Source organism: Miniopterus natalensis, chromosome 17, assembly GCF_054644295.1.
Source record: "Miniopterus natalensis isolate mMinNat1 chromosome 17, mMinNat1.hap1, whole genome shotgun sequence".
NCBI classification, from domain to species: domain Eukaryota; kingdom Metazoa; phylum Chordata; class Mammalia; order Chiroptera; family Miniopteridae; genus Miniopterus; species Miniopterus natalensis.
The window spans coordinates 2,127,365-2,155,162 of NC_142097.1; the positions used below are offsets into that span (position 1 = coordinate 2,127,365).

Genomic DNA, 27,798 nt, shown 5'->3' on the forward strand with positions numbered 1-27,798 from the left:
CCAGGGGGCCTTCTGGGGCCTGATGGTGGGGCTGGCGGTGGGCGCCACAAGGCTGGTCCTGGAATTCCTCTACCCGGCCCTGCCCTGCGGGGCCGTGGACACTCGGCCTGCCATCCTGGGCAGCATCCACTACCTGCACTTCGCCGTTGCCCTCTTTGCACTCAGCGGAGCTGTGGTGGTGGCCGGAAGCCTGCTGACGCCCCCGCCCCCCGCGGCTCAGGTAAGCCTGCCCTGACCCCGAGCACTGACCCTTACCAATTTCTGACTCAGGTCCCATTCCGACCCCTAACTCTCTCTGACTCAAGAATATTCTAGCTCTTGACCTCTAACCCTGTCTGGCCCTGGCCTCTGGCTCTTTTTGAACTCAACTGCCCTCTTTCATCACTGACCCCTGATCCTGTTTGGATCCACCCCCCAGCCCCTCTCTCCCATCCTGCCACCCCCCCATCCCTATGTATTCCCTGCAGATCCAAAACCTTACCTGGTGGACTCTAGCAAAGGACCTGCCCCCAGGAGCCAAAACAGGTATGCATGTGATCCTAGGCACTCCCTCTGTCATCCCTGGGGCTGGGCTTTGGAGGACCAGGGCACTGGGTGTGGCCCTGTGGTCCTCATCTGTCCCTCTCTTCCCATCCCTCCAGGTGACACCCAGAAACACGCTTTCTGGGCCCGTGTCTGTGGCATCAATGCCATCCTTCTCATGTGTGTCAACGTCTTTTTCTATGCCTACTTCGCCTAATGCTGCCCCTGGACAGGAAGGCTGGGGCCCTCAGAACCTTGGGGCCCACCCCCTTTCCCTCATGAGGACACCAGGACCCAAAGAAGGGTGACCCCCTCACGGCTATATGGTGGGTCAGTGCCCAGGGACTGGCCCAGCCAGCAAAGCAGGAGCCCTGAAAAATTAGCAAGGAAATGGGGGAAAAGAATGTGATGGTGGAAAGAATGGCTTCAAAAATGGTGGAAAGAAAAGTGGATTTCGGTGGACATCCTTACACTGTATTACCGTTTTTATTTTGAGTGCGTGGGTCCAGGTCAGGAGCAGCACAATCTGCCAGAGCTCAGGGTCCGAAGGGTCTCAGGCCACCCCTGGACGGAGGGAGAGCCCCCCACAGTTCAGGCTTGCAGCCCCCTCCCTGGGCTCCTCCACTCTCCCATGTGCTCCTGGCTCCACAGGCGCCTCCTGCTCACTGTCCTCCCTGTTCACTGTCCTCCACCACCAGCCTGGCATTCAAAGCTGTTTTCCAGTTCCCCTCACTCTTCCAGCTCCCAAAGTTGCCCAGACTCTGGGCAGGTGTTACTTAGGAACCCCTTGCTGGGTGCACATTCCATGTGGACACCCTATCTTTTCTCAAGCTGGGGCCCCGCCCAGACTCCCCACCCCATTCTGGATGCTCCTGTACTTGAGTCCAGCACAGGCCCCATCTTCCCACTTGGCCTGTAGTTAGGACCCCCAGGCTCCCGGGGTCTGGGCAGAACCTGGGCCTGAACCGAGCCTCTTAGGTGGCTGTGTCCAGAGCTTGCCCTTTGGAGTTTGTCCATTTCAAGAAGCAGCTGCATCCATTTCTTCCACCACCACAGCCCCTTTCCTCAGGGCCTCCAGCCCTTCCCCAAAGTACCTGTAGTGGGGTGAGGGTGTTGGATGTCCACGTGGAGCCTGAAGTTATTGTGGGGCTATGGAAAAGTTGTCTCCACCTGGAGTCTGTCCAGTGAATCCAGGTCAACAGGTATTCTGAGCCCTTGCCTGTCCCTTACACGGAAGCCACCTCCCCAATAGCCAGAGCATCTCAAAGGCCCTTTTGAGGGAGGGGGCAGGCAGGCCCAGTGGGTGGTCAACCCAAGGTGAACCCACCCAAGCCCATGGTTTCTTAGGTTGAGCCCCTAATGGGTGGAACCTTCTCTGAGGATGGGGTCACTGATGGTTGGAGTGGGCTGGGTCTCTGCCAGCCCACCCTCTGATGTCACAAAGCTGGTGACCGACGGAAGGAGGCAGCAGGAAACCGTGGGAGCTCCCCTTGCCTGGTAGGCACTGAACATCATGCTGGCTGTGGGCACCTGGGGCAGTCCCAGTTCATGTGGAGCAGTGGGGGCTGGGTTGGGCATCCAGAGGCCATGTGCCTGTCCAAGGCCCTTGGCTGAGCCCCATGGGACCCAGAGGGGTGTCCATGGTCTCTCTCTGGACTGCAATGTCCAGTGGACAGATGGTCTGCCAACTCTGGCCCCGGCCTTGCTCTGGTCAGAGGTGCACAGGCTGCACGTAGCTCCGCGGGAAGAAACCAATGTGCCCGCAGAACCGGCCTCGCCACCAGTGGGGGTCCAGGCGCTCGAGGACTTCGATGATGTCACCGCGGCGGAAGCTGAGCTGTGAGGGGTCCTGGGCCGAGAAGTCAAACTGGGCCTGGGCATAGCAGGCCCCATGTGACTGCAAGCGAAGGAAGTCGTTAGTGGCCCCAGGGGGGCCCTGACAAGAGAAGCGACCTACTGCCAGCTGGGAAGGGCAACACTTTCGAGGCAGAATTGAGGTTGAACTCACTTGTGCCTCAAGGCCAAGGTGAATGGCCACCCCCATGGGCCTAAGCTGCCTACCCTGGGCGTCTGCCATACAGACCCTGCATCTTCACAGAACAACACGACTATCCTGGGGCTGAGGTGCGTCCCCAGCCCTGGTTGTCCCTGAGGGGCTGTTCTTAAGTCCATGCCCCTCTTGGAGTCTCATCACTCTGGCTCTGCAACAGCCTTGATAACTTGTGACGCCAGGCCCTGTAGCCGCAAGAGCCACAGGGTCTTATAAACTGCAAAGTGATATGTAGCTAAGAACACAGTTGCCCTTGGCCAGGCTTTGAGAGAGAAGATGTCACCCCGAGCTGGTCCCAGCTCTCCTGGGTTCCAGTCCTATCTATGCCCCAAAGTGACCTTGGTTAAGGCCCTGCCCTCCGTGGGACTCAGTTTCCCCACCCTCAAATGGCATCTCGACGAGAGCGCTCTGCAGGCTCAGCCTGACGCATGACAGCTGTGCCCAGCACCCAGTGCCCGGCGCCCAGCACCCAGCACTGCCTGCCCCGCCAGGGTCTCTGCTCCGAGCCTTTGGAATCTCATCCAGGACCGGCGATAGGATCAGCAGACAGGCTGTAATTAGCAGTGCTCTGCCCAGGAAGGAGGAGGCGGCATGGGTCCCGAGAGACTGAGCCAGCTCTGGAATCTCCCCACAGGACAGGCGATCCCAGGGCTGGGCCAGAGTGAGGTGGCAGGTGAGGGGGAGCTCTCAGCTGGCCCCCAGTTCCACCCTGGATCCCTCACGCTCTTCAAGGTCCGAGCTGGCCCAGGCAGCGAGGGGGAGGAGATGGAGGTCTGGGACACACAGGCCCAGAGGAGAGCTCACAGACGATCTGACCCCAGGGTCAGGTTGAGGAGGCTGAGCCTCCTGGTGGGACTGAGGGGGCACTATGGGGGTCTCCCGAGGCACTGCTTGACTCCCCTGGAGTATCAGACCCCAGGGCTCATCCTATTGGACAGAGAGGAAACTGAGGCCCAGTTGAGGGATGAACTGGCCCTGAGGTCACACCTGGCGAGGCAGCTGGGGTCCAGGAGCAGGGCAGGATGGGGCTGCTCCACAGAAGTCCGACAGCCCTCCTCAGGCCTCCACTATGGCCATGCTCCCTGTACCCCGTGCAGAGCCAAGTTCAACTGGGCTGTTGCAGGGCCTGACCTCCAGCCCCAGGCCTTGCTGACACCCCCCTTCCAGGGAAAATAGCACACTGGGGTTAATAACCCCATTAGCTGGTGTTGTCATCCTAATGAGAGCTGTTCCTCGGGGCCCCTGATGAAAGGGCTGGCTGGCAAATTGCTGTTATTGTGAGGACAAGGGGTGGCCAACTCTCCCCCCACACACACCCTGTGTCTGACCAGAACCTCACCCATACTTCCCACACCCCACCTAAGGCCAGCATCTCCAGAGCAGAAACCAGGACTGAGCCTACCCAGTTGGTAGCCTTCAATGAGTCACATCACTCTTCAAGCCTCAGCGTCCTCACCTGTACAATGGGGGCAATAAAGCTTCCAGTGCAAAGCCCAGTTCAGTATGCAGCACTCAGTAGGCTCAGTAGGTGCCAGTACATTCAGTAATTCAACAAACATTTATTGAGCACCTACTGTGTGCCATGCACTACTGAGAACAAGTTGCCCCATGGAACTGCCAGTCTGCTCCTTCCTTTATTCCCTTCTTGTCCCCACTGTTGCTTGTTTCACTGCCGTGCCCAGAACAGAACTGCACACTCTGGCCTGTCCCTCCTCCCGTGACATGGGGCTGCTAGGCAGGGAAGGGAGGTCAGGCGCCAGCTGGCCCTAGCAGGTGTCGTGGCCCAGGCTTTGCCCACCTACCTTGAGCAGGGGCTCTTCATCCCGCAGGAAGACCTGGCGCTTCTTGGCAATCGTGGTTGTGTGGTAGAAGTCGACCAGCTCATTGAGGGAGTTGAACTTCTCCTCCCACAGGAAGTACTTCCCCGAGGCCTCACGTAGCACCTTGAAATGCTGCACCTGGTCCCCATAGCTGAGGGAGAGGACCCATGGTCACCTGAGACAGGCCCACAGCAGCCAGGGACCACTCCCAGCCCACACAGCCCTGGGTCTTCCCTTCTCCCCACCGTCTGGAACCCAGCCTTTCTTTTTCTTGGTGAGACCTGGACTCAGGAGAAGGTTCAGGTGGGGAGGGTAGTCCCAGGCCCCACTATCTGGCTTGATGTGAGACCTGGTGAGTACCCCTAGCAGTGGAGTATGGACTGAAGGGTGTGGACCCTGGACCAGGCCACTTTCTTGCTGTGTGACTTTAGGCAAATCACTTCTCTGAACCTCAGTTTCCTCATAATAATACCTCCCCCTGGGTAAGTGCTCGGAAAATGCTGACTGTGGCTCATCATTAAATGGGTTTCTCTGAGAGGTGATCAGACAGCATTTTCTCTCTTTAATGTCCCTGTCAGCCTTCACATTCTCCCTCCTGTCCCCTCCCAGCCCTTGCAGTCACTTGAGGAGTGAATTCTAAGGCCACCCTGACTCAGACCAAAGCCACTCAGTGTGAGAGGAGCTTAGGCATGTTGGATGCTTTGTGTCCTTCCCACCCACACCCACCTCAAGAACCGTCTATGGCTCCCCATTGCCCTTGAGATAAAATCTTAACACCTCAGACTCAAGATTTGACTCTGATTACATGTCCAGCCTCATTTCCTTAATATAATTTCTGAGGCCCTAGCCTTCGACCAGTCTTCCAGCCCACGACCACAAAATCCTCTCACATGCCTCTAGCCCAGCTAAGGACACAGCCTGCCTCTCCCAAACTGGCCAGGGGTGGAGCCTGCTCTGGCTTGGGCTGGCCGGAGGGACCTGCCCAGTGCCTTCCCACACAATGCGTACTTCACGCCAGGACAGGCCACACGGGATTGAGGCCAGAGGTGGTGCTGGTTTGGGTCAGGACAATGGGTAGCTCGACCCTTTGTGATTTCCTCCCTGCTTGGGGGTGGCCAGGAGGAACAAATAGGGCCCTTTTTACAATGGGGAAACTGAGGCCCTGAGTGCAGTCTTGACCTGCCCAGAGTCACACAGCAACAAAGTCTAGAGCTGGGCTACAGCTGAGCTCCTACATGCCAAGTGTCACTAAAGTGCTCCCTGACTGGCAGTCGTTGTATAACAGCACCAATGATACTGATTCCACTTGTGATGTCGATACCGTCCCAGACCTTTCATTCCAAGTCCAGCCCTACTCCTCTGTGTTGCTATCTGGGCTGTGATTCTCCTGGCCTCTCTGCCTGGCCAAATCAAAGGCACCCTTCCCAGCTCTACAGTCAGCTCACTTCTCTGGGCCTCGGGGTCCTCACCTGCCCAATGGCGGGGCGGGGGCGCTGATGCACTCCCCACAGGGAGGTGAAGGAGGCTGTGCAGGTGCCACCAACATGGCTGCCCAGAGCCCACCTGGCCAGCCTGGCAGCCACAGGGGAGCACCAAAGAGCCCCAGGTCCCCACCAGGAAGAAGCCAGGCTAGGAAGTTGCCACAGGAGGGTGCGCTGTGTAGGTGGCTGGTGGGACTGACAGCTGGGAAAGCCTGGGGGCCTCTGGGCATGGTCAGGTGTGTGCACTGGGACAGAGGGTGGCCACTGGGGGGGAGATGGCCCCTGGGCCTCCTCAGCTATAGGCTGTGTTCTCATTTTGTTTGGGACTAAATGAGAAAGAAACACTGATCTGGAAATTCAATAGTAAAAAGGAAAAAAGTCTCAGGTTCTAAATTTAAATTTTGTTAAACAATTTTGGACACAGTGCATTTATAAGCCAGGGTTAGCCCACGGCCCAGTTCTGCTGGGCAGGTCATAATCCGAGCGTTTCCGGGGCCTGAGCAGGAGTGCGGTGTCTGTCACCCCAGCTGCCAAGGCCTGCTACTTTCTGCCCCATCCCTGCACCTATCATCCTGGGGCTGGTGTACTGCTCTGTTAAAAGTTTAAAATTAAAGATTTAAGATAAAGAATTGTTTAAGGTAAATACTGCGTGGTCTGGGGGGCAGAGGGCAAAGTAGGATTCCCCCATCCTGACCAAGTCAAGGGGTCCAAACCACACAGAACCTCTCTCTCCACCTTTAAACACACCTCCAGGCCTTTGCATATACTATTCCCTCTAAATTCTTCTTGAGTCAAACTTCTACTCAGATGTCAAGGCCCAGGTAAAATGGCCCAACCTCTGAGAGCTGCTTCAGACCCCCCAGCTGCAGTCAGAGACTTTGTGGGCTTCTCAGCCCTTGTACAGCCTTGTAACCAACTGCTAATAATGGCCTACATACTAGATACTGAAAGGGCAGGGAGGCAGGAGCAGTCCCCGAGGGTCTAGCCAGTTGGGAGAGGCTGGACTCGGGTCATGGAGTGTCATAACCCAAGGCTTAAGTGCTCATTGGGTGCTCTGAGCTGCGGTTTCAGCCCTCCCAAGAGTCTGGACCCTGAAGCAGGCCCAGTACCCGCTCTAGGATGTGTCCAGCTCTCAGGGTGACTCAGCTTCACACCGAGTCAGTTCCCACCACAGCACTGAGGTTACAAATGCCCAAGGCTCTGTGACCAGGTGGAGCAATGACCCCTGAATCCAAGACAAGGCCACTTGTGTGCCATCAGCAAGCATTGTTCTCAGGTGACCAGCTGTTCGTGTTGGCTGTGGACACACCTGTTCATGTCCCTGGGATGGAAAAGAGGGAGGGCACGTGGACAGTGCTCCTTCCCTGTCTGGCTTGAGGCTCCCAGAGGCCACAGACTTCCCTTGAAGCAGTCTCTGAGCCCAGTGAGTTTCTAGTGTCCTGTCCCTCCAAGTGACGGGTTTCTGGCTTTGGCTGTCGTGCGTCAGAGAAGTATCAACCAGGCAGCAGTGAGGAGACCAACAGCCAGGCAGGCAAGAAGCCAGGAAATAGGTACCCCAGTGACTCCCTGCTGGGAAGGCAGGAGGCCCTGACTTGGTGCTGCCCCGAGGAGGAGCCTGGGGAGTGGGTGGCTCCTCTCCTCTGGGTAAGAGGGCAGACAAGGGTGTGGTAGGTTGAAAAAAGATCTCAAACTCAAATGACCACAACTTTGAACATTTTGGTGTTTGAAGGTTATCCTCAGGTACTTGGAAAGTTATTCAAAACAAAGCATTCTTGCCTCGGCCCATGTGGCTCAGAAAGGCTCCTGGTTAGATGCCCGGTCAGGGCACATGCCAGGGTTGCGGGCTCAATCCCGTGTAGAGGGTGTGCAGGAAGCAGCCAATTAATGTCTCACTCCCACATCGATGTTTCTCTCTCCCTCTCCCTTCCTCTCTTGCTAAAAACAAAATCAACAAAACTGTTTTAAAAAAACAACAGAAAAGCATTCTCTGAGCATATAGGAGGGCCAGGGAGTAGAGAACAGGCGATGAGACGTGGGAAAGGGGCAAGAGACCCAGGAATTCTATAGCCTTCCAACCTGAGAATTCAAGAACTCTCAAGTCTGGGGAGCTTGCATGTTCCGGCCCCAGGTCTATGCATAGTATTCAGTAAAGGGAAGGTCTTGTCCCTTCTCCCACCTGGTACAAACTTCCTGTTCTGCAGTGAGGAGAGCAGGGCGGAGAGGAGAGGGGCCTGCCTGGAGCCAGGGGCAGCTGTGCTGGAAATGCCAAGGCTGTGTGACTCCAGTGGGCCTCTGTTGCTGTGCCAGTCTCTGGTCTGATCTGTGACCACATACATCTGATGACCCCAAGGACTCCGTACCTGGGGCAGTCTCTCTCCCCAGCCACACTGTCTCCCAGACTATCCAGGCCCTCACCTGGGACTCTCGCCAGGAACTTTTTTCCCTTTTTTCTGCCTGGTCTTGGCCTTAGCATTCCTTCAAGGAGTCTGAGAGCCCCTTAACCAGGGGTTGCCCTCTGTGGACTCTCCAGACCTCCCTCCCTCAGGCCCAGGGAAGCTGCAAGTAGGGGGAACTGAGTCTGAGTACAGATGACCCCTGAATGGGAGGGATGGCTTCAGTGCAGAAGCCCTGCTGGGTGAGCCACCCTGAGCCCCAAGAGGGAAGTGCAGCCAGAGGGGGTCTGAGCCTGGGCATGGAGCTGGTCCAGGACAGTGGACAGCACCTAGGGCATGTGTGCATGTCCTGGCCTGTGTGTCCAGGTATCTGTCTCTGTTGTGTTGGGGTGTGTGTGTGACTGTATGTGTGCATCCCTCTTTGAGCAGCCATGGCTGTATTTGTCTCTGTGTGTGACCCCCACGCCCACCTACCCAGGTGAATGCGGGGCTGGGCTGGCTCCTGGGCTGTCCAGAAAGCCCCAAGGATGAAGTCAGGCCTGATGCTAGAAGCATCCAGTCCTGCCCAGCAGGACTTTCTGGCTTGGTGGCAGCTGCAGCAAAGGTGACAGTGGCAGCCCAGAGGATAAAAGACTGGGGTAACATCAGGAGCACCAGGACGGCCCTGGGCAGAGGCCTGGGTGCTAACTGCCCACGGGGTGGTCTCTGATAGGCTTGGCCCTTCTCTAGGTTGTTTTCCCATCTGTGTAAAGGGAGGGGTGGTACTTGTACTGCCGCAGGCTTCACGCCCAGGCTCAGACCCCCTCGGGCTGCACTTCCCTCTTGGGGCTCAGGGTGGCTCACCCAGCAGGGCTTCTGCACTGAAGCTGTCCCTCCCCATTCAGGGGTCATCTGTACTCAGGCTCAGTTCCCTCTACTTGCAGCTCCCCTGGGCCTGGGGGAGGGAGGTCTGGGGAGTCCACAGAGGGCAACCCCTGGAAATGGAATCAAACTGACCTTGGGAGGGGGCAGGTGGGGACAAACCCCTGCTGGGCCTTTGGGTCTTTGGGTCTCAGGGAAGGTGGGTGGAAGCGTGGAACAAGTCTGACGGCACAGGCAGACAATGGTCACCAGCTCTGCTATTCCTTACTATGTGATCTTGGGCAAGTTACGGCACCTCTCTGATCTTCAGTTGTTGTTTTTTACCTGAAAACTGTTTCTGGGATCAATTCCTCCCTGTCTTTGCATGTCTAAAACTGTGTCCCCCACTTCTTTCCTGCTTCATTTTCCCAAGAGTCTTTATCATCTTCCAAGATTTAGTATGGTTTACTAACCATTTATTGTCTGTCACCCCGGTAGAACATGAGAGCCTAAAGAACAGGAGCTTTGTTCTCTTTTGTTTGTGGCTTAATCCCCAGCAGCTGGGCCAGGCCTGGTACAGTAGGTGCTTGGTGTCCAGAGGAGCAGAGCAAATATGCACATTGACTCCAGGCACCTCTAGCCTGACAGGAAGCAAAACACTTCACTTGGGGACAAATTGTCATTTGCAACAGAGGTGTCCACAGCAGCCTGGACTGAAGGGTGTGGCAAAAGTTACACAGTCCAGGCCTGGCACCCCAGCCAGCTCCGATGTGCTTCTGGAGGTGGCGGGGGTAGCCCTTTGTAAACTCATAAAGGCCAGCCAGCCGTGGCCACTGTTGCTTCATGAGGCCCATAAACCCCACTTCTGACAGCTTTATGGGGCTTGGCCTGAGTGTACAGGAGATACCACGCACAGTGGGGTGAGAGTCCCCAAGAGCCACACCAGTGAGGACAGAAATGCCCTCACTCACAAGTCTGCACAGCCATCACTTTCCTGGACGGCCTTCGGGTGATTGTCTCCATGTTATAGATGAGGACTTTACTGCTGAGAGAGTGGGGTCTGCCAGGGATTACATAGCAGGTCCCAAGCAAAGCCAGGACAACCACTCGGCTCCCGCCTCCCCACGCCATCCCCTTCTCTAATAGCCCTGGAGTCATGGGAAAGGGCCAGGAAGCACTGTGTGGACCTTGGAGGGTTACTATAATGACAATTGCTATAACTGGCATTTATTAAGCACTTACCATGTGCTAGGCGGCACACTTCACATAAATGTTCATTTTACAGAAGAGAAACTGAAGCTCAGAGGGTAACCTGCCCAGAGTTATACAGTCAGTAGGTACCAGAGCTGAGATTCTTGCTCAGAAGCCCACCCCTCACGGCCCACCTTCGTGTCTCTGCACACGCTCTTCCCTGTGCCTGGCACATCCTCTCCCCCTCTGTGCACCAAACTCCTACTCATGTTTCAGGTTCCATCCAGATGTCACCTCCTTCGCCATGCGGGATGGGTCTGCCGTCAGCGAGCTTCCCTCATTCACTCACTCATCGCGAACACCCCCAGGCCAGGCTGCGCCTGTTCCCCTCCACACTCCTTGGGTTTGACTCCTCTCCCTGCCCGGCCCCTCCTTGGTTGACGCAGGGCGACTAGGCTGAGGCGTCTGGGTGTGAACCCTGTCCCAGCCCTGCTGGCCGCACTTACAGAGAGATGCCAGCAGAGGGCAGTGCAGGAGGCACTGCAGGGAAGTCCAGGCACCCTGATTTGTTAGCAGAGCAGGGAGAGTCCAGTGGGGGAGTTGGAGGGCCACCACCTCCTCTCAGCTCAGGCTTCAGAGGCTGTCCCAGTGAGTTCCCCGTGCCCCTGCTCTGCTGGGTGATCTTGGGCTTTGGAGCTAATTCCAGGTGCCATTCAAAGCCAGCCCAGCCCACCTGGTGGGCGCGATTCCCAGGAGATGACCTGGCCAGCCAGCACGTGGAAAAGAACCACTTCCTGCTTTTGCAGGAAACTGGGTGGGAGGTGGCGGCAGGGCTTGGGAGGTGGGGAGGTGAGATGGGGGTACTCCAGAAGCTCACAACCATCCTGAGAGGGAGTCAGGGCCAGGAACTCACACTATCCCTCCCCCCACCACACCTACAGTTCTCCCATTTTTAATATGGAGAAGTAGAGGCTCGAAGAGGGTAAGAGCCATTCCTGTCCCTCGGGATAACCAGGCTGTTCCCAGGGGAAAAGGGAAGTGAAGAAAGCAATGGCTGGTGACATAGTGTGGAGGTGATCAAGTTGAGCATAGCAATCCCCCAACGCAGGTGCCTCCAGGCCCAGACAGGGAGATCACCACCTCACAGGGTCCCAATGTACTGGTCACAGACCACCACGAGCTCTTTATGGAAGAGCTCGTTTATCCTTTGGAAAATCATCGAGCCATTGGCATGAACCAGCAATACACTGAGCAGCCACCACCGCCCAGAGGCCATGCTATGAGCTCCAGGATCTACCACTTGTCCCTTCCAACAGGCAGTTTGGCCACCCCAATACTCCCTGACAGTAAAAGCCAGCACAGTAGCACCTCCTCCATGTAGACTCTGTGCCCAGTGCCCTCAGCCGCCCTAACAGTTGCTATCATTGGTGGTTCACACTTCACAGATTTATGCCACCCCCCCAACCCAGCCACTTTCCATCCCCTCAGCCCCAACCATAGTCCCACATGTCATCACCTCCCGCCTGGCTCCTCACTGGCCTCCCAGTATTCCTGCTTTTTTCTCACAGCAGCTAGAAGGATTGGCTAACAAATGGAAGCTAATACCTCCCCTGCCCAAAACCTTCCCATGGCTCCCTATCGTGCTGAGATAAAGCCGACCTCCTTGTCAGGACCGTGGGGCCCGGCTCTCTGACTGTAACCACCACCCCTGTCCCCCTTGCTCCCTTTGCTCTAGTCATGCCATCTCCTGGTGGGTTCCACGCATCCCAAGCACTTTTGCACCTCAGGGCCTCTGCATTTGCTGTCCTCTCTGACAGTTTCTCCTCCCAGGTCCTCCTTCCTGGGACCTGGACAGCCTCCACTTCCAGTTCAGAGATTTGCTCAAATGCCACCTCCTCAGAGAGGCTGTACTAGTATCCATTTGCTTTCTGTTCACTATCTCCCCTATTGAGACAGAAACCCACAAGGGCAGCAACTTTGGTTTTCTCACTGTCATTTCCCCAGTCCCTAGGATAGCCTGGCACAGGGCATGTAACTCAACGAGTATTCTAGATCCTACTGGCCCAGGTAAAGGGGAACAGAGTTTGCCACCACAAACTCTGGTTATTTTTAAAAAACAAAAGACTCAGGAGAAACCTCTGACATTTCCTCAAACTGCCTAAAAGAATTTAGATAGAGGACCTGCTCCGGGAAGTGGGCCGTCACCGTAGATAATTAGGGTTTAATATGAATGAGGTGTGAGAGACAGAGAGGAACTTGGCCAAAGCCCTCTCTGCATCCCATTGTTAAAGATGGCCCAGCAAACATTTATGTACCAGAGGTTTGGGTTTCCATTTCCATGTGAACTTCTCTCCTGCCCGTTGAAGTTCCAAACCACAACCTTCCTTTCTCTTTAGCTCAAGATGGCATGTAAGCCCTCACCGCCCCATCTGACTTCAGGTCCCATATGCTTCTGGAGCTCCCATACGTACACAGGTAATCACATTTGACTGTTTTCTCCTGTGGGCCTGTCTCATGCCATTTTAGTTATTTGACCAGCCAGAAGAACTAAGAGGGGAAAGAGGAGGAATTTTCCCCTTCTCACACAGACACCGGAGATAGGAACGACAGACCTGACCCCTTCGCCCCCACTCCTGTGCCTGCTCCTAACCTCCAGCCTCAATCCCTCCATTGCCCCACGTGGCCTTTGGCACTGGGTTCTATGCTGCCCGGAGGCTGCCACACCATGTCCGAGGAGCTGCCTTTCACAAAGCAGGCACTCCTATACAGCCATCTTGCCTTAATGCCAGAGCACTATTCTTTTTTCCTTTTGTCTTTTTTAATATATCTTTATTGATTTCAGAGAGAGGAAGGGAGAGAGAGAGTTGAAACATCATTGATGAGAGAGTCATCATTGATTGGCTACAAGCCCGCAACCCGGGCAAGTGTCCTGACCGGGAATCAAACCATGATCTCCTGGATCCTAGGTTGATGCTCAACCGCTGAGCCACGCCCGGCAGGCACCAGGCACTATTCTAATTGTTCTCAATATATTGACTCATTTATTCCTTAAAATAACTCATTTTACATGTGAGGAAACAAGCACAGAGAGGTTAAGTGGCTTGTCCAAGGTTAGGAAGTGGCAGAGCCAGAATCTGAACCCAAGCAGCCTGGCCCCAGGGTCCATCCCCTCAACTATGTCACAATATAGTTGAGAGGCAGGATAGTAAGAAGCTAGAAAAATTTCTTGGCAAGTGGAATGAGGAAACTGAGACAGACAGCTGAACAAACTGGCCCAGCAATTTACAGCAGATACAGAAGGTCACCTCCCCAGAGATAACATCTAGGCCTCGGTTATCTTTCAGCTCCAGGCCCAGAAAAGCAGCAAAACCAGGTAGGAGAGACCACGACCAGCTGCACTGACTAATGACCCCCTGCCCTGGCGCCCACCAATCAGTGGAGACCACGACCCGACCCAGAAAGAGGGCACCTAGAAAACTGATGAATTTCTATTAGATCCTCCCCTGGGACCACCCCTAAACTCCCAGCCTTTAAAAACCCTCAAAACAGAGGCCCCAGCATGGGCTCTCTCTCCTGGGAGCAAGTCCATGCCTTTCCTTTCCCCCTCTACTTCTGCCACAGGCGTGCATCTCCTAAACCCTGAGGGGCCCCACAAGACTTGCAGTCAGGGAGCAATGGGCCGCAGCAGCTTGTCCCACGCTAACTGCATGACCTGTCCTGTCTCTGAGGCCCCCTTTTCTCTGACTTCCCAGTGAGCCAAAGCAGCCCCACCTTGGCTCATTTCTTTCCTGTAACATTTCTAGGGAGCCAAAGCAGCCCCACCTAGGCTGTCCTGTTGCTGCTTCTATCCTAGGCCCTTCCTGATTTCACTGTCCCCAGATTTAATAAACACACTCTCAAAATCACCTGGACTGCCCTAGCCGGTTTGGCTCAGTGGTCAGAGCATTGGCCCTCAGATTGAAGGGTCCCGGGTTCGATTCCAGTCAAGGGCACGTACCTCGGGTGCAGGTTTGATCCCTGGCCCTGGTAGGGGCACGTGTGGGAGGCAACCAATTGATGTGTCTTTCACATCGACGTTCCCCCCCCCCTTCCTCCTCCTCCCCTTCCACTCTCACTGAAAAGCAATGGAAAATATATCCTTGGGTGAGGATTTTAAAAAAAAATCACCTGGGCTTGTTTTGTGAAATCTTTCCTGCAGGAAGCCCAGAACCCGCCCACCGCCAGCCTTAGGCAGACCTGCTAAGGGCCAGGTCCCCTCTCCGGTAACAGCAGGACCCTGTCAGAAGTATACCCTGAAAACCTGCCCTAGTGCCTTGATGTCTCCTGTCCCCAGTCTCTCCCACCACGTAAGCCACCGGCATCGTTCTTCCTCCCCTGATGAAAAGCCTTTGATGGTTCCTTACTAGCCATAGAATAATGTCCACACCCCCCCCAGCCTGGCACTTGAGGCCTTGCAGTCAGCCCAAGACTGCTTTCCAAGCACATCCTTACTGCTCCCGGCCACACCCGGGGGGTGGTCCTTCCCTACCCCGCCCGTCGCCGCGGTCACTGCCGCCTCGGCCTGAGGCTGTTCGCCCTCGGACACAGCCCAGATGCTGCCTGCTGCCTGCCGCCCTGCCCCTGCCGAGGGTCACAACTCACTTCACCGAGATGGAGAACTCGCCTGGGGAGCTCTCGCTCTCCCTGATGAGGAAGGCGCCCAGGTAGTTGCGCTTCAGCAGAATCTCTTCGGCCAGCTGCCGGGAAATCCTGCCCGAGTACCACCTGCAGAGAGAGGGCACAGGTGAAGGCAGTGGTGAGGCCAGGCCACATTCTCGGTGCCAGGTGCTCAACATCGCTGATCCTCATAGCGGGCCCAAAATGCACGAGATGTGATTGCCCACATTTTACAGATGAGGAACCTGAGGCACAGAGCGGCGAAGGTTATGTGCTGTGGCAGGCAGGAGCTGGGAACCAATCCCGGCATTTTGGCTCCCAGGCCCAATCCCTTCCCACCATGCCGGGAAACACATACCACTAGGAAAACAGAAATGTTAAAACTCAGTGAACCTCCACCCAGCCAACCCCAGTTGAGCTTTTCCATTTTAGATGGTAGGGTCTTAAAAGTGAAAAAATAAATAAAATAAAAACGATGACAAAAACAAGAGCAGCTCTGATCTAGTGAGGAAGGATCTCATCCTATACCCATTTCACAGATGCACAGACTGAGGCCACCTGGACTTTTTCTCACAGGTACAAGTCCCTTGTCCTGCTAACCAAACAGAACTGGGCATACAGAAAGTGCCTGATAAATGCTTAGAGTCTTGCAAGGTTCCCACCGTCCCCAGGGTCTGGGAGTAAAAGGCTGGGATCCAGCTTCTCTTTCAGCCTTGCCTGTCTGCCGCATGGCTCTGGGCAGTTCCTGCCTGTGCCCCAACCCCTGCCTACTTGGCCTCCCACCCTCGAAGGGTCCAGGTGGTCACTGATTGGCTTCCCAGCCCCAGGGTTTTAGCCTAGCCCCTTTATTGCCTGGGGAGGGGGTGGGAACTAAGGCCCAGAGCAGCCAAAGTCTCCCGGTGAGGCCGTGGTGACCAAGGGCAGTGCCTGTACCCTCCATTTCCTTTAAAGCTTCCGTTCCCTCTTTCAGGGGATGCTTATGACTCTGAGCTTGGCCTGGGGCAGATGTGAGGCAGGACTTTTTCTGCTGTCTCAGGATGTTGATGAGCCCTCGAGCTGAGAGCAGAGGACGGCAGGTGCAGCCGCAGATGCTGGCGGTGTCCTGTCCATCTCCCCATTCCCCACTCGTGTCCCATGAGCCCTGTCGAATGCAAACACTGGGGCTTCTGCCCCAGGGATTTTCTGGTGACTAGCATACTTGGCCTGTGTGCTGAGCCCCTGGAACACTCTCAAGTGATGACTGAGGGAGCAGGTGGGTACACAGCCAACCCTACCCCTGCCCTAAATACCCTGGGTGCTGGGCCATCCCCAGCCTGATGAATGGGCAGCGGTGTGGCACTAACGCCCTAGTGGCTCCTTCCCTGCCCACTTCCCAACCAAAATAAAGCCCTGTCCTCACTTAACTTCAGGCACTGCTTCGGTGGGAGCTCACACCCTCAGGAGTGAGGTTCCAACCAAAGGCTGCCCCCAGACTGGTGGAGCCTGGGCCCTCTCGCGGCGGGCGTCCCCGGGAGGGGAGGCGGCAAGTGGGAAGCTGAGCTGGAAGGCCCAGGAAACCACCTGGAGAGCTCAGCCTGGGTCTCTGGGGTTTGGGAGGCTCCTCGGCCAGAGGCTGAGCTGCCATGGAGGCCCTGGCTCTGGGGGCAGGGCAGGAGCTCCTCTGCCCGGAAGCCCCAGAAGCCCCGGCAGGACACAGGTGCAGGCCCTGCTGCGGGAGCAGGGCCCCAGCAGGCTCCAAGTGGGCGTTTCCTGAGGGCCTGGGTGTCTCCAAATAACCCACAAAACCCCACAGGAGGCATCAGTGTGTGGGTGGCTGTCACCCTCAAAAGGTGTTGCAACCGCACCCTCCAGGGAGGCTGGCCCTGCCCCCTCCAGGGGAGACGGGCTGGTCGTCTGATGGCACCTCCCTGGGTGTGGGGAAGCCAGCATTTCCCGCTGCCCCAGGGCCCAGCTCTCTCCACTGCCAGCTACTCCACTCCAGGCCACCTAGCCTAGTCCCCCATTTTACTGATGTGGAAACTAAGGCCCAGAGGTCAGGGATTCTCTGAAAGGTTGCACGGCAAGTCCCTGACCTTGGACTCTCCCCCAACCCCAGCTGCTCTCAAGGGCTCCCCCACCTCCCTTCCTGGTGAGCGTAGCCTGGGGCCCACAGCACCCCACTGCAAATCCCACTCTGCTTCCTGCCAGCCATGTGACCCTAAACAAGCTACTCGACCTCTCTGTGCCTCTGTCCCTGTCCCAGCGCCCTGGCCCTCAGAATGAGGGTGCTGCCACATGCCCTGTTGCCTGCGGCTGCGCTAGGAGCTGGCTCCCAGCCCTCCCCTGTACATCTCTCGGTCAGGCCCGCCTGCTGCCCTCCCTGGCAAACGTCTGCTCTAACTTCCAGGCCCAGAACACCATGCCCTTCCTCTGGGCAGTTCTCTTGACCCCCATTAGCCATGCAGCTGGGTCAGGTGCCTTTATGGCCCCTGCTCTGGGTACCTGGTCTGCATCATGCCTCCCCCCCGGGGCTCCCTGGGCAGGCGGGGGTGATAGTGGGTTCTCAGGGAAAGAGTGGGCCTGGTGTAGGAACAAGGCTTTTGGGGAACCCAGCCCTCCCCCACCCCTGACTCCCCACTCCACACCCTGGGGCTTGATGGGCTGAGTCAGGCACTAAGCTGGAGTTTCCCCACTGCTATTTTGGGACCAGGGCAAGTACTGAGGTTAGCCAAGGACAAAACTGGGCATGGACTCAGGTGGGTAGGTTGGGGGCCTGACCCCCATTCCCACTCTGTCCCAGACCCAAGTGGCCAGAGCTGGCCCCAGGGGCATTGAGGACTGGACCACCATGGCCCCCAGCTGGCCTGGTGTAATCCTGCCTCAACACCAGCATTGCCCAATAGGCCTGGCCCAGCTTTCTCCCCTCTGCTCAGGGCCTCTCAGCAGCCATGGGCCCTGCAGGCCCGGTCTTTGCCAGGGTATTGCTGGCACCTGGAGACCTCTCCCTGACTGGCAACCCACAGTGATGGCTCCCGCCTGTCCTCTGCTGGCCTGTAGATGCCTGGGGAGCTTGGCTTGTGGCCCTGGGCTGCGTTCTCACCACCTCTCTCCCCTCATGCCCTTTACTGACAGAAAAAATTTAAGGCCAGAGGGGCAGACACCTGCCCAATCTCACACAGCCCTGGAACCAAGGGCTGCAGCCCAAGCTGTCAGCTGGAGGCTGCAGCCTCTATGAGGGAGGCTGGGGGGCCTGGAGCTTAGGTGGAGTGCCTGGGGACTTGGGTGGAATGGGGCCTTCCCCAGCACATGAAGTTAGAGGTTGTGGCAGTTTTGGAAATAACTCATAGAAGACAAAGAGAAAATACTCTCAGGCCCCACCGTAGCCCGGCAGCTCCCTCCCCTTTCATCCCATAGCCACACAGACGTCATGACTCCCCGTCTGCCCCCTCCAGCCTGCCTGGCCTTGTCACTTGCCTCCATATCTGACCCAGTCCCCACCCCCCACCCCCCGCTCAAAGGCCTCCAGGGCTCCCCTCCACCCTGGGCCTGGCATTTGAGGCTCTCCTGCCAGTCCCACTGCCATGGGTTCTCCCTCATTGCTTTCCCTGTCCCCTCCTCCAGGAATGTCTTTCTCTTTTTCTACTTAGCTAACTCCTACACATCCTTCAAAACCTCACTCATTGCTACCTCTTCTGAGAAACCTTCCTTGGTTGGTTGCCTCAGTGCTGACTGCCTTCTCGTGTTGCACTTTCTGTTTTGTCTCTCCCACAGGACTGGGCTGCTCTGACCCCAGCATCTCGTCATGTGTCTCCTGCACCATCCAGGCGAGGCCCCTGGGCTATGGCTAGTGTTTGGTGAATGACTGAATAAAAAGCTATATTTTGGAGCTAGCTTGGCCATCATTTCATGCATAGATAGTTGGTTTTCCATAGATTCTTGGCCACTAAGGCCTATTCTGGGGCTGAGCCCTGCCCCCGCCATTCTCAGGGCAGCGGCTTTGGATGGCACCTGCTGAAAGCCTGACTCGGAGCTTCCTTAGGCCCCACACGTAAGTCCCATTTGGCCCTGATCTCAGGTTCTGCTTGGCCAATGTCCAGCTCTCCCATGCACCCCAAAGGCAGAGCCCACAGTGTCTGCTCCCTGCACACCCCTCCACCCTTCCACTGCCACCCTGACTCCCCACCCTCACACAGGGCTGAGATGGCCTCTTAGAGAAAGCTCTAGAATCATGCATGGATTGGAGCCTCAGCCCTCCTTGTGCTATGGATAGGAGAGCTGAGGTACAGAGAGAGCAGAGACCTGCCCAAAGCCACACAGCAGCCAGTGGCCCAGCCAGCCGAGAGCCAAGGGCCCTCCTGTCCAGGGCTTTCCTGGACACTGTCTGGTGTCCCATGTCCTCAGTCTGTGGCCTGGGCTAGCTCTGACATGGTCACCACTCTGGGCAGGTCCTCACATTCCCATCCCCTGTCCCTGTTGGAGCAGAGCCTGGGGGCCCCAGACAGATGGACAGAGGCTGGGAATGAGGAGGCTTCGTGCTGAGGGACACACCAGGCAGCGCAGCCACCTGGGTGGGCACATTCAGCTACAGGGGTGAGGGAGGGGGTGCCTTGAAGTCGCAGGGCTGGGGTGATGGCCACTCACGGGTGGGGCTTGACTCGGATGTAGTTCTTAGGAATAAAGCCCTCGGCGCCCCTGAGCTCAGCCTTGTACCAGTTCTGGTCGTCTTCCATGTTCAGGATCTGCAGACAGGAGAGACACGGCCACTCAGTCACCCAGGAGAGACGGCTATCACCTGCTGAGGGCCCAGTGCTTAAGTACCCTGAAGACTTCACCTGTTATCCCTGGGGCCCATTTCACAGTGGGGGGGGGGGCTGCCCAAGGTCACAAAGACCCTGTCCAATTCCATAGTCCTGCTCGCTCCCTAGTCCCAGGATAGCCTGTCCCCAGGAGGGTCACAGCTCCCCTGGTGGGACTGGAGCTGGACTCTCAGGCTCTGCCACCAGATCCCCAAGAGACTGTGGGGTCTTTGGGGGCAAATCTGGGGTGCTTCTGTCCCTGGGTTGTGCCCCCAGGCATGGGGGTCCCACAGCATTCGTGCCCTGGGCACTAAGCGATGGGGTGCCGGTCAGAAGTCCCAAGGAGGTCAGGGAGCCTCAGCCTGAGCTCAGCGCCCAGTGGTGGTCACCTCGAGTCATTTGCATTTAAACAGCCCTTACAGTCTGAATTCAGGGGGGACGATTCAGCAGGAGGTGGTGGCAATCAGGCACTGGGAGCAGATAAGGAAGACCTCTGGGCTGGGCTGAGGCTGAGGCCTGGCCTGCTCAGGTCACGGGGCTCCCCATCCCTGGCATGAGGCCTCTGTAGCCCCACAGGTGGGCTGAGAGGAACCGAAACAGCCAGAGCTGGGGTGGGAGTGGCTGTGGGACAAGCGGGCCAGGCCTGCAGAATGGGTGCAGCATGAAGCTTGGGGCTCCCTCCTCCCTTCTCTGGGCAAGATTTCCACGCATCAGCCTGATTTTCATGCAGCCGCCTGAGGCCATCACCACCCAAGGCTGTTTCACAGATGAGGAAACGGACCCGGAGAGGGGAAGCGAGCCGGGCCAACAGCGGGCGAGGCAGGGCCCTTACGGCCGGTGGGCGCCGGGCCGGTCTAAGGGAGACCCTGAGCCGCCAGGTTTCACTCTCACGCTGCCTCCCACTTTATCGCGGGACCCAAGCCTGGGAGGGCATCTCTCCTGTTAGCCCTGCAGTGGGTCCCAACATTGGCTCAATCTTAGCGAGATATTTGCTGAGAGAAAATATTGGACAGAGGACAGCATCCCAAGTAGGGGCGCCGCGAGAGCAAAGGCTGGGGCAGGCGTGCGCGAAGGCGTCGCTCAGACAGCTGGGACTGGCTTCCGCGGGTGCAGGCCCGAGCCCGGCCCACACAAGCAGGCACCCCCTTGTCTGCCCGCCCAGCTCTGTTGAGTCCCTTCCTTCCTGCCCTGTCGCCAGGACAAGGTCAGCAGCCCCAGGGACAGACGGAAGCAGGTGGCTGACTCAGGAAAACTTTTGCTGAAAACAAAACGAAACAAAACAATTCTCCCAATTTATTAGAAAATGAAAGCCACAGATTCGAAGAAGAAGCCCTGAGCCTGGGGCTCCCTCCCTCTGTCTGGCCCTGGCTCTCCATGGCCGTGGCCTGTTTCCTCGCCGGTGCCGCGGGCATGTCTGCGGCCGCACTGAGAGCAGTGCGCCTACGAGCTCAGGTCCAGCGCCGTGGGATGGAATCCATGGAATCTAATTGCTGCCTTGTTTCACGCCTTCCTACTGCCTCCTTCTGAGGGCCCAGAAATGTTCCCATTGTTTATATGAGCTGAATCCTTACTGTGAAAGTGGCTCAAAAGCCCAGGCCTCTGAGACTTGGGACTTCCCACGAGAGAGCGAGCTGCCCCACCCTGGCCTTCCCCTGAGCCTCTGCCCCCCAGTGCCCTCCACCCAGGACGCTGTCCTACTCCACTGCGCCCTGAGCACCTGCTCTGCACTGCTCACCTGCTATTTACCCGGGCTGGGTTCTCACCATCTCTCTCCCCTCATGCTCTCCCTTTACTGACAGAAAGACTGCTATCTGCTCATCTGCTATTTACTGAGCACCTACTGTGTGCCAGGCACCATGCTAAGCTCTAGCAGTACAGCAGGGAACAAGGAGCTTACATTCTGGTGGGCAAAGGTGATAATACAAACAGGAGGACACCGGGGTTGGGGGTGGGGGCGGAGGAGGGTGCAGGAGGGATAAATGGTGACGGACGGAGGCTTGACTTGGGGCGGTGAACACACAATACAGCGTACAGATGATGTGAAATTGTGCACCTGAAACCTGTATAATTTTGTTACCCAGTGTCACCCCAATAAATTCAATAAAAAGGAAAAAACTTTTAAAAAAAGGAAAGAAACAAGTCAACAAGGCAACAATGTAGTGGCCGGTGGTCTGGAAAATATAACAGGGTACCATAGATGAAGGATGTCTGGTTGGGGGCAGGGAGATTTACAACAGGGGTCAGACACACCTCTCTGAGGAGGCAACACATGAGCTAAGATCCAAATGATAGGAGCCAGACATGAAAAGATGTGGAGGACAGTGTGCAAGGCAGAGGAAACAACCAGCAGTGCAAAGGCCCTGAGGTGGGTAGATATGAGATGCTGACAGGGAATGGCTGTGGGGCAGCAGGTAGGCGGAGCTCAGGGTTGCCTGTATGAGGTCTGAGGTGCCATTGGCCTTCCCCGTGGAGATGCCAAGACAGCCGTAGGCTTGTCGAGTCTGGGTCTTGGGGACCAGGTTATCTTTGGAGAGATGGTAGTGAAGCTACCACCCACTTCCCTCCTCCAGCCAGGAGCAGCAAGGTACTGTGCCCCCGGGAATGCCTGGCCCATCAGGGAGAGGGCTCTTGTTCCAGGGAAATGATGTTTGAGACCATTTGTCCAGAGCGAGTCAATATGCCACAGAGCTTTTCTCCAAGACTAGGGCTCAGATTTGTTCACTGTGGGCTCCCAGAGGCTTGGGGGGGTGGGGGTGGGGAGGTGTCTGGTGGGCACTGCTGTGGCAGGGCCTGGTCCACAGCCAGCATTCAGGAAAGCTCACTGAATGAGTGAAAGGGTCAGGTCGTGGAGATCAGACTCCAGCTCAGCACTGCTCAGAAAGGGCTGGCCACCAGGCCCACACACTGTGGCCCTGACCAGGAGAGGAAGAGGGGACATAGTCACATTTTTATTGTTACAGGAAGCAGGCCCTGGACTAGTGCGGGGTGGGTAAGGCACCTCAGGAACAAAATTTAAGGGAGCTACAAAAAACTCAGGAGTCAAGATAAATAGTATTTTAAGACAATATGTTATAAAAATAAGAATTAATGCACAAACTCTGAGTATGATCTTATTAAGTATGATCTTATTAATAATAATGTATCAGTATTGATGTTTAATGTAATGAATGCACCATGCTAACAGTGCAAGATGTTCCCAACAGGGGAACCGGGTGCAGGGCAGATGGGTAGCCCTCTGTACTATCTTCTTGATTTTCTGTAAATCTAAAACTGCTCTAAAAAATAAAGCCTATTTTTAAATGAATGCAAAAAAGATATCCATCCAAACCTGAAATAAAGGCAGGATTTGGCCTGTGCAACCTTGAGAGTGAGAGCCCACCTCCTCACGGCCACCTCCTGGTATCCGCAATTGTTCGCTTATCAGGACATTTCTTTCTAGCCTTTTTTCCAGGCACAAACCCAGTGTGTGAATGTCAGTTTTCCCTCCACAAAATTAATATTTATTGATTACTTGTCTAGAGTTGATCTGTATACAAACATTTGCATTCTGCTTTTTTGCCACTTAACATTGCCTCATGAGCACGCTTATGTCATTAAACACTCTCCCAAACTAGCACCTCTAGGGCTGTATGACGTTTTGTGCCGTCACCAAGCGGGTAGTCTGGGCTGACTCTGCATAGCACTGCCCCTCCCCGCTTGTCCACTGTCCTCCCGGCACTGTCTCTACCTGGCAAGCTCTCCATCTCCCTTACTTACCTGGCCTGTGCCCCTGTCCGGCCCAGCATACCAGCTGCACGAGCACTGGCTGGGTCTGCTTTCGCCCTGCTGAGTCTCGGAGGCCAGGCCTGGGCATGCTGCGCGCTCCAGGAGCCCTTCGTGGGTGAACTCACGGGCCTCTCGGATTACATCTCAGTTTCCCAGAAGCAGAATTCTGGGCCTGAGGGCATGAGATTTTTATATGGTTCCCAAATACCCTTCAAAATGATTGTGTCACTTTACCTGTCCACCACCCACATGGAAAAGTGCCCATCTTCCCACACCCTCAACAATCTTGGAGATACTTTTTAAGATAGAGTTTTGCTGATCTGGCTATGGAAACTGGCTTGCTTTAAATTGTACATCTTTTGTTATTGGTGAGACTGGGCACATGCCTGAATTGCTTCTTTGGCAATGTTCCTCCTTTTTTTTGGCCCATTTTTTTATTATGCTGTTTGATTTATAAGAGCTCTCATATAAAGAACATTAATATTTTGACATATTTTCTTAGTTTAAGCCACCTCTATTTCTTACCCAGTCGACTGCAACAGCTCCTTGCTGCTTCTGTTCCTGCCCCTTTGTTATCTTTTTAAAACATCACTGGTGAAACCCCTCAGTGAGCACGCCTCATACTCACAACGCCATCCAGACCCTTCACAGGTCCTGCCTCCCGCCTGCCTCCCAGCCTAGCCCTCACCACCTCCTTCCCGCTCACGGCTCTTCAGCCACAGACCGGTCTTTCAGTTCCTCACACACACTAGCAGGGTCCTGCCTCAGGGACTTTGTACCAGAGGTTCGCCGGCCCAGGGCTCTCAGTTATTTGCATGACTGCTTCCTGCTCATCCTCAGGGTCTCAGCTCAGATGTCATGTCTTTTGAGAGACTGTCCTGACAACCCACGGCCACTGTGCATTCCCACCCCCTACGTGGATTTCTTCAGTCCACTTAGCACCTGGAGGTGTCACGTACCCTCCGGAATGAGCCCCAGGAGGGCAAGGACTTTGCTTTTTTATTGCTGCATCCTGCACACTTGGAACCATGCCTGGTACAGAGCAGGGGCTCAGCAGCTCAACAGAGAAGAGTGCGGTTGCCAGAGGCAGAGTGTAGGGCGGGGGAAATGGGCTAAGGGGTCAAAAGGTACAAATTCTGGTTATAAGATAAATAAGTTCTGGAGATGTGATGTGCAGCATGGTGACTACACTTAATAACACTGTACCACATATTTGAAAGTTGCTAAGAGAGTAGATCTTAAGTTCTCATCAAGGCCCGGCCGGCGTGGCTCAGCGGTTGAGTGTTGACCTAGGATGCAGGAGATGAGGTTTGATTCCCGGTCAGGGCACATGCCCGGGTTGTGGGCTCCGTCCCTGGTTGGGGGCGTGCAGGAGGCAGCAGATCAATGACTCTCTCATCATTGATGTTTCTCTCTCTCCCTCGCCCTGTCTCTCTGAAATCAATAAAATACTTAAAAAAAAAGTTCTCATCAAGAGACAAAAATGTAACTGTGTGAGGTGATGGATGTTAATTTAACTAAACTCATTGTGGCGATCGTTTCGTAATACAGACTCTATCAAATGATTATGTTGTACTCCTTAAATAAATGCCATCTTATATGTCAACTATATCTCAATAAAACCAGAAAAAATAGCTCAACAAGTGTTTGTGGAACAAATAAAGGAAAAGACAGCCCCTCCTACTGCCTTCACTCCTCCATCGTTTTCTGAGCTTGAAAGTCCCTTCCTCGGCCTCCCCCACAGGAGGTGCAAGTCCCACTGGAAGGGTGCCCCGTTTCTGCTAACAGTTTAGTCCGTCTTCCCTTCCTTCCTTTCTTCCTTCGACATTTCCCTTGTCTTACTGGAAGCCTACTATGCGCCAGGCACCGCTCTGTGTCCTGCGGCTCCAGCGTGATTCCCTGCCCTCATGGGCTCACTCCTTCCTTAGCAGCCAGAACCTGTTAGAAGCAAATGCACCAGGCTGGCTAACAGCAAAGGTTAATGGAAAATGACTAACCCTGGGGTAGGAAAGGTGGGCACAGGAGTCTGGGGAGCAGTGGGATGTTACAGTCTTTACAGTGGCCTTGGGAACCCCCCTGATCCACCCTCTCCACTGCTGGCCAATCACTCTGAGCCTCGGTTGGAGCCCATCGCCCGCCCCACTTCTATTTCCTGGCTGTTCCACTCCCTCTCAAGCCTCAAAATCTGGGTTTAGAGACCTCAGGCTGCTCTCAGATTGATAAACAAGGCCTCTGCACTAGACTGGTGCTCACAGACAGTGCCTAGACCACCCTGAGACTAGGCCTGCTTTTGTCTCCATCTGGCCACATGTCCTTGGGGCCACCACCCAGCAGCCCAGGTGTACACAGGTACCGGCATCCTGGAATAGAAAAGGGGGAAGGGATCCCTCAAGGGGACATGGTTCCTTTTGGGAAACATGGTTCCTTTTGAGTCTCCCCTTGAGGGACCTCCCAGCCCAGTCCATTCAGCCTCACAGGGGACAGACAGTTTCAGAGTCAAAGGACATATGTTCAAATTGGACCCCATACTAAGCAAGTCATGTCACCTCCCTGTGCCTCAGTTTAGTCACCTGTGAAATGGGGGCACCGATCCTCCCACTTCAGCAGCTTTAATGGATCCCAGGTACATGGCTAAGCTTGGGATTGGCTATAGCAGGGTGGCAGCAAATGGGAGTTCCAGTCCCTTCTTGTGCTTGAAGCTTTGGTCCAAGAGTAGGACCCAGGGCTCAAAGTGGAGGGACATCTAGTCAAATGCCCACTGCTCCGGTGCAAAGACCCAGGCCCAGGGAGGGCAGTGACTTTCTCAACTAATGGCAGTTCCCATGCCTAAGTCTTCACGTGGCCACTCCTGAACCAGCCCCCAAGCAATGTTGCAAGTGAAGACATTTCCAGAGAGTGACCCCGCAGGCCCTTCTGCCTAGACCACCCTGGGAAAGCAGACGTCCACTAAAAAGGCCTAGACAAGAAGACGTGAGCTGTGGTCAGACCTTTTTCCCTTTCTCCATGCTGCTGGGAAGCTCATTCTTAACACTTAAATCAGAGCTATTTTCACCCCAGTAGGTTAATGTGTGTACTTATTACTTTTCTAAGAACTTCCTCCTTTCCTTCTTGTGCCCCCCCCCCGCGCCCCCTCTTGTTTCAGCAACTGTTTGCGCAAATTCATCCCTGGGAAATTGGGCGTTGAACCAACTTCTGCCAGGCACTGTGCTAATGACTCCTTGAATCCTCACAATGGCCCCCAAAGGAAGGATCATTAATGACCTCCCCATCTCTTAGATGGGGAGACTGAGGCTCAGAGGGAAGGGATGGCTTGTCCTGACCCACCGAGCTGATAACTGGAGAAGCTGGGCCTGTCCTCCTCCCAAAATTGACCTCTTTTGGGGGGGCTGTCCTCGGCGCCTGGTTCTTAACCTCCCCATCCCACGGGAGGCCCACTCAGCCCACTCTGGCCATCCTACCTTGAGTGTGTCCCCCTTGTTGAAGGCCAGTTCGTCACTCTCTGTGGCCTGGAAACTGTACAGGGCCACGGACTCCATCCTGCTGTCCCTGAGCCCCGCAGCTGGGCTCCGAGTGGGGCTGGCAGCTTCCTGCTTCCTCTGCAGTCGAGGACTGTCTTCCTTTGTTTTGAGAGCGGGTTTTCTTTTGAAGCCGAGACTGAAACTGCCCCTGACAGGGAGAAACAGGAAGCAGAGACATGTCAGGGAGTGGGGGGGTTACAGGGAGGGGCAGGCCCAGCCCACCTTCCACCCCAGAGGCCAGGCACAGCCCTTGGGGAGTCTCCAGGCAGCCCTGGGGGTGGGTCTCTCTCCTTGTACCCATGTTACAGATGATAAAACTGAGGTCTCCAGTGGCCATCCTGCCAGCTCAGGCCTGCATCTTGTGGTTCCAACCACTCCCTCTACTTTGCCAATCTGTCTGCCACATTTTCTAAACTCCAATGCTCCCATGATTCCCCAATGCCCATTACATCAACCCCAAGCTCTTTTCCTGGCATTCAAGGCCCTTCCAAGCCCTGCTCCGGTGCACCACCACACACCTCTCCAGACTTGTACTTTGCTATTCACTCTCCCTTTAAACAGACACCGGGCTCAGCCCCACTGGGGGACACACCGGCACACTCCATCGCATTGCCCAGGCGTCTGCGCATGCATGTCCCTCTCCTGCTGCTCTCTCCTCCTTCTCCTCCCAGGAGGCTCCATTCATCTACCCAAGCCCCGCTCAGGAACACGGGGCACCTTCAGTGGCACAGAGAGCCTATGGTGAAAAAGAACCGGGGGGAAAAATAGACATAGTTATTAAAAACAA

General features: G+C 55.6%; 2 protein-coding genes across 5 annotated transcripts in view; one reads left to right on the top strand and one right to left on the bottom strand.

Moving 5' to 3' along the window:
- Positions 1-739, top strand: part of SLC5A10 (solute carrier family 5 member 10) — a 66,585-nt gene extending 65,846 nt beyond the window's left edge. For all 4 annotated transcript variants that reach the window (XM_087825793.1, XM_016196522.2, XM_016196524.2 and 1 more), the window contains 3 exons: positions 5-220; positions 468-525; positions 642-739. In XM_087825793.1, the coding sequence (XP_087681919.1) occupies positions 5-220; positions 468-525; positions 642-739 (372 nt within the window). The remainder of the gene's footprint in view (positions 1-4; positions 221-467; positions 526-641) is intronic.
- Positions 740-2,144: 1,405 nt separating this feature from the next.
- GRAP (GRB2 related adaptor protein) lies at positions 2,145-27,032 on the bottom strand. The gene is made up of 5 exons (XM_016196519.2): positions 26,952-27,032; positions 19,574-19,671; positions 14,939-15,061; positions 4,375-4,543; positions 2,145-2,419 (listed from the first exon to the last, which is right to left on the bottom strand). Exons 1-5 carry the CDS (start codon positions 27,027-27,029, stop codon positions 2,234-2,236), a joined length of 654 nt encoding a protein of 217 aa, XP_016052005.1. The 5' UTR covers positions 27,030-27,032; the 3' UTR covers positions 2,145-2,233.
- Positions 27,033-27,798: the final 766 nt, after the last annotated feature.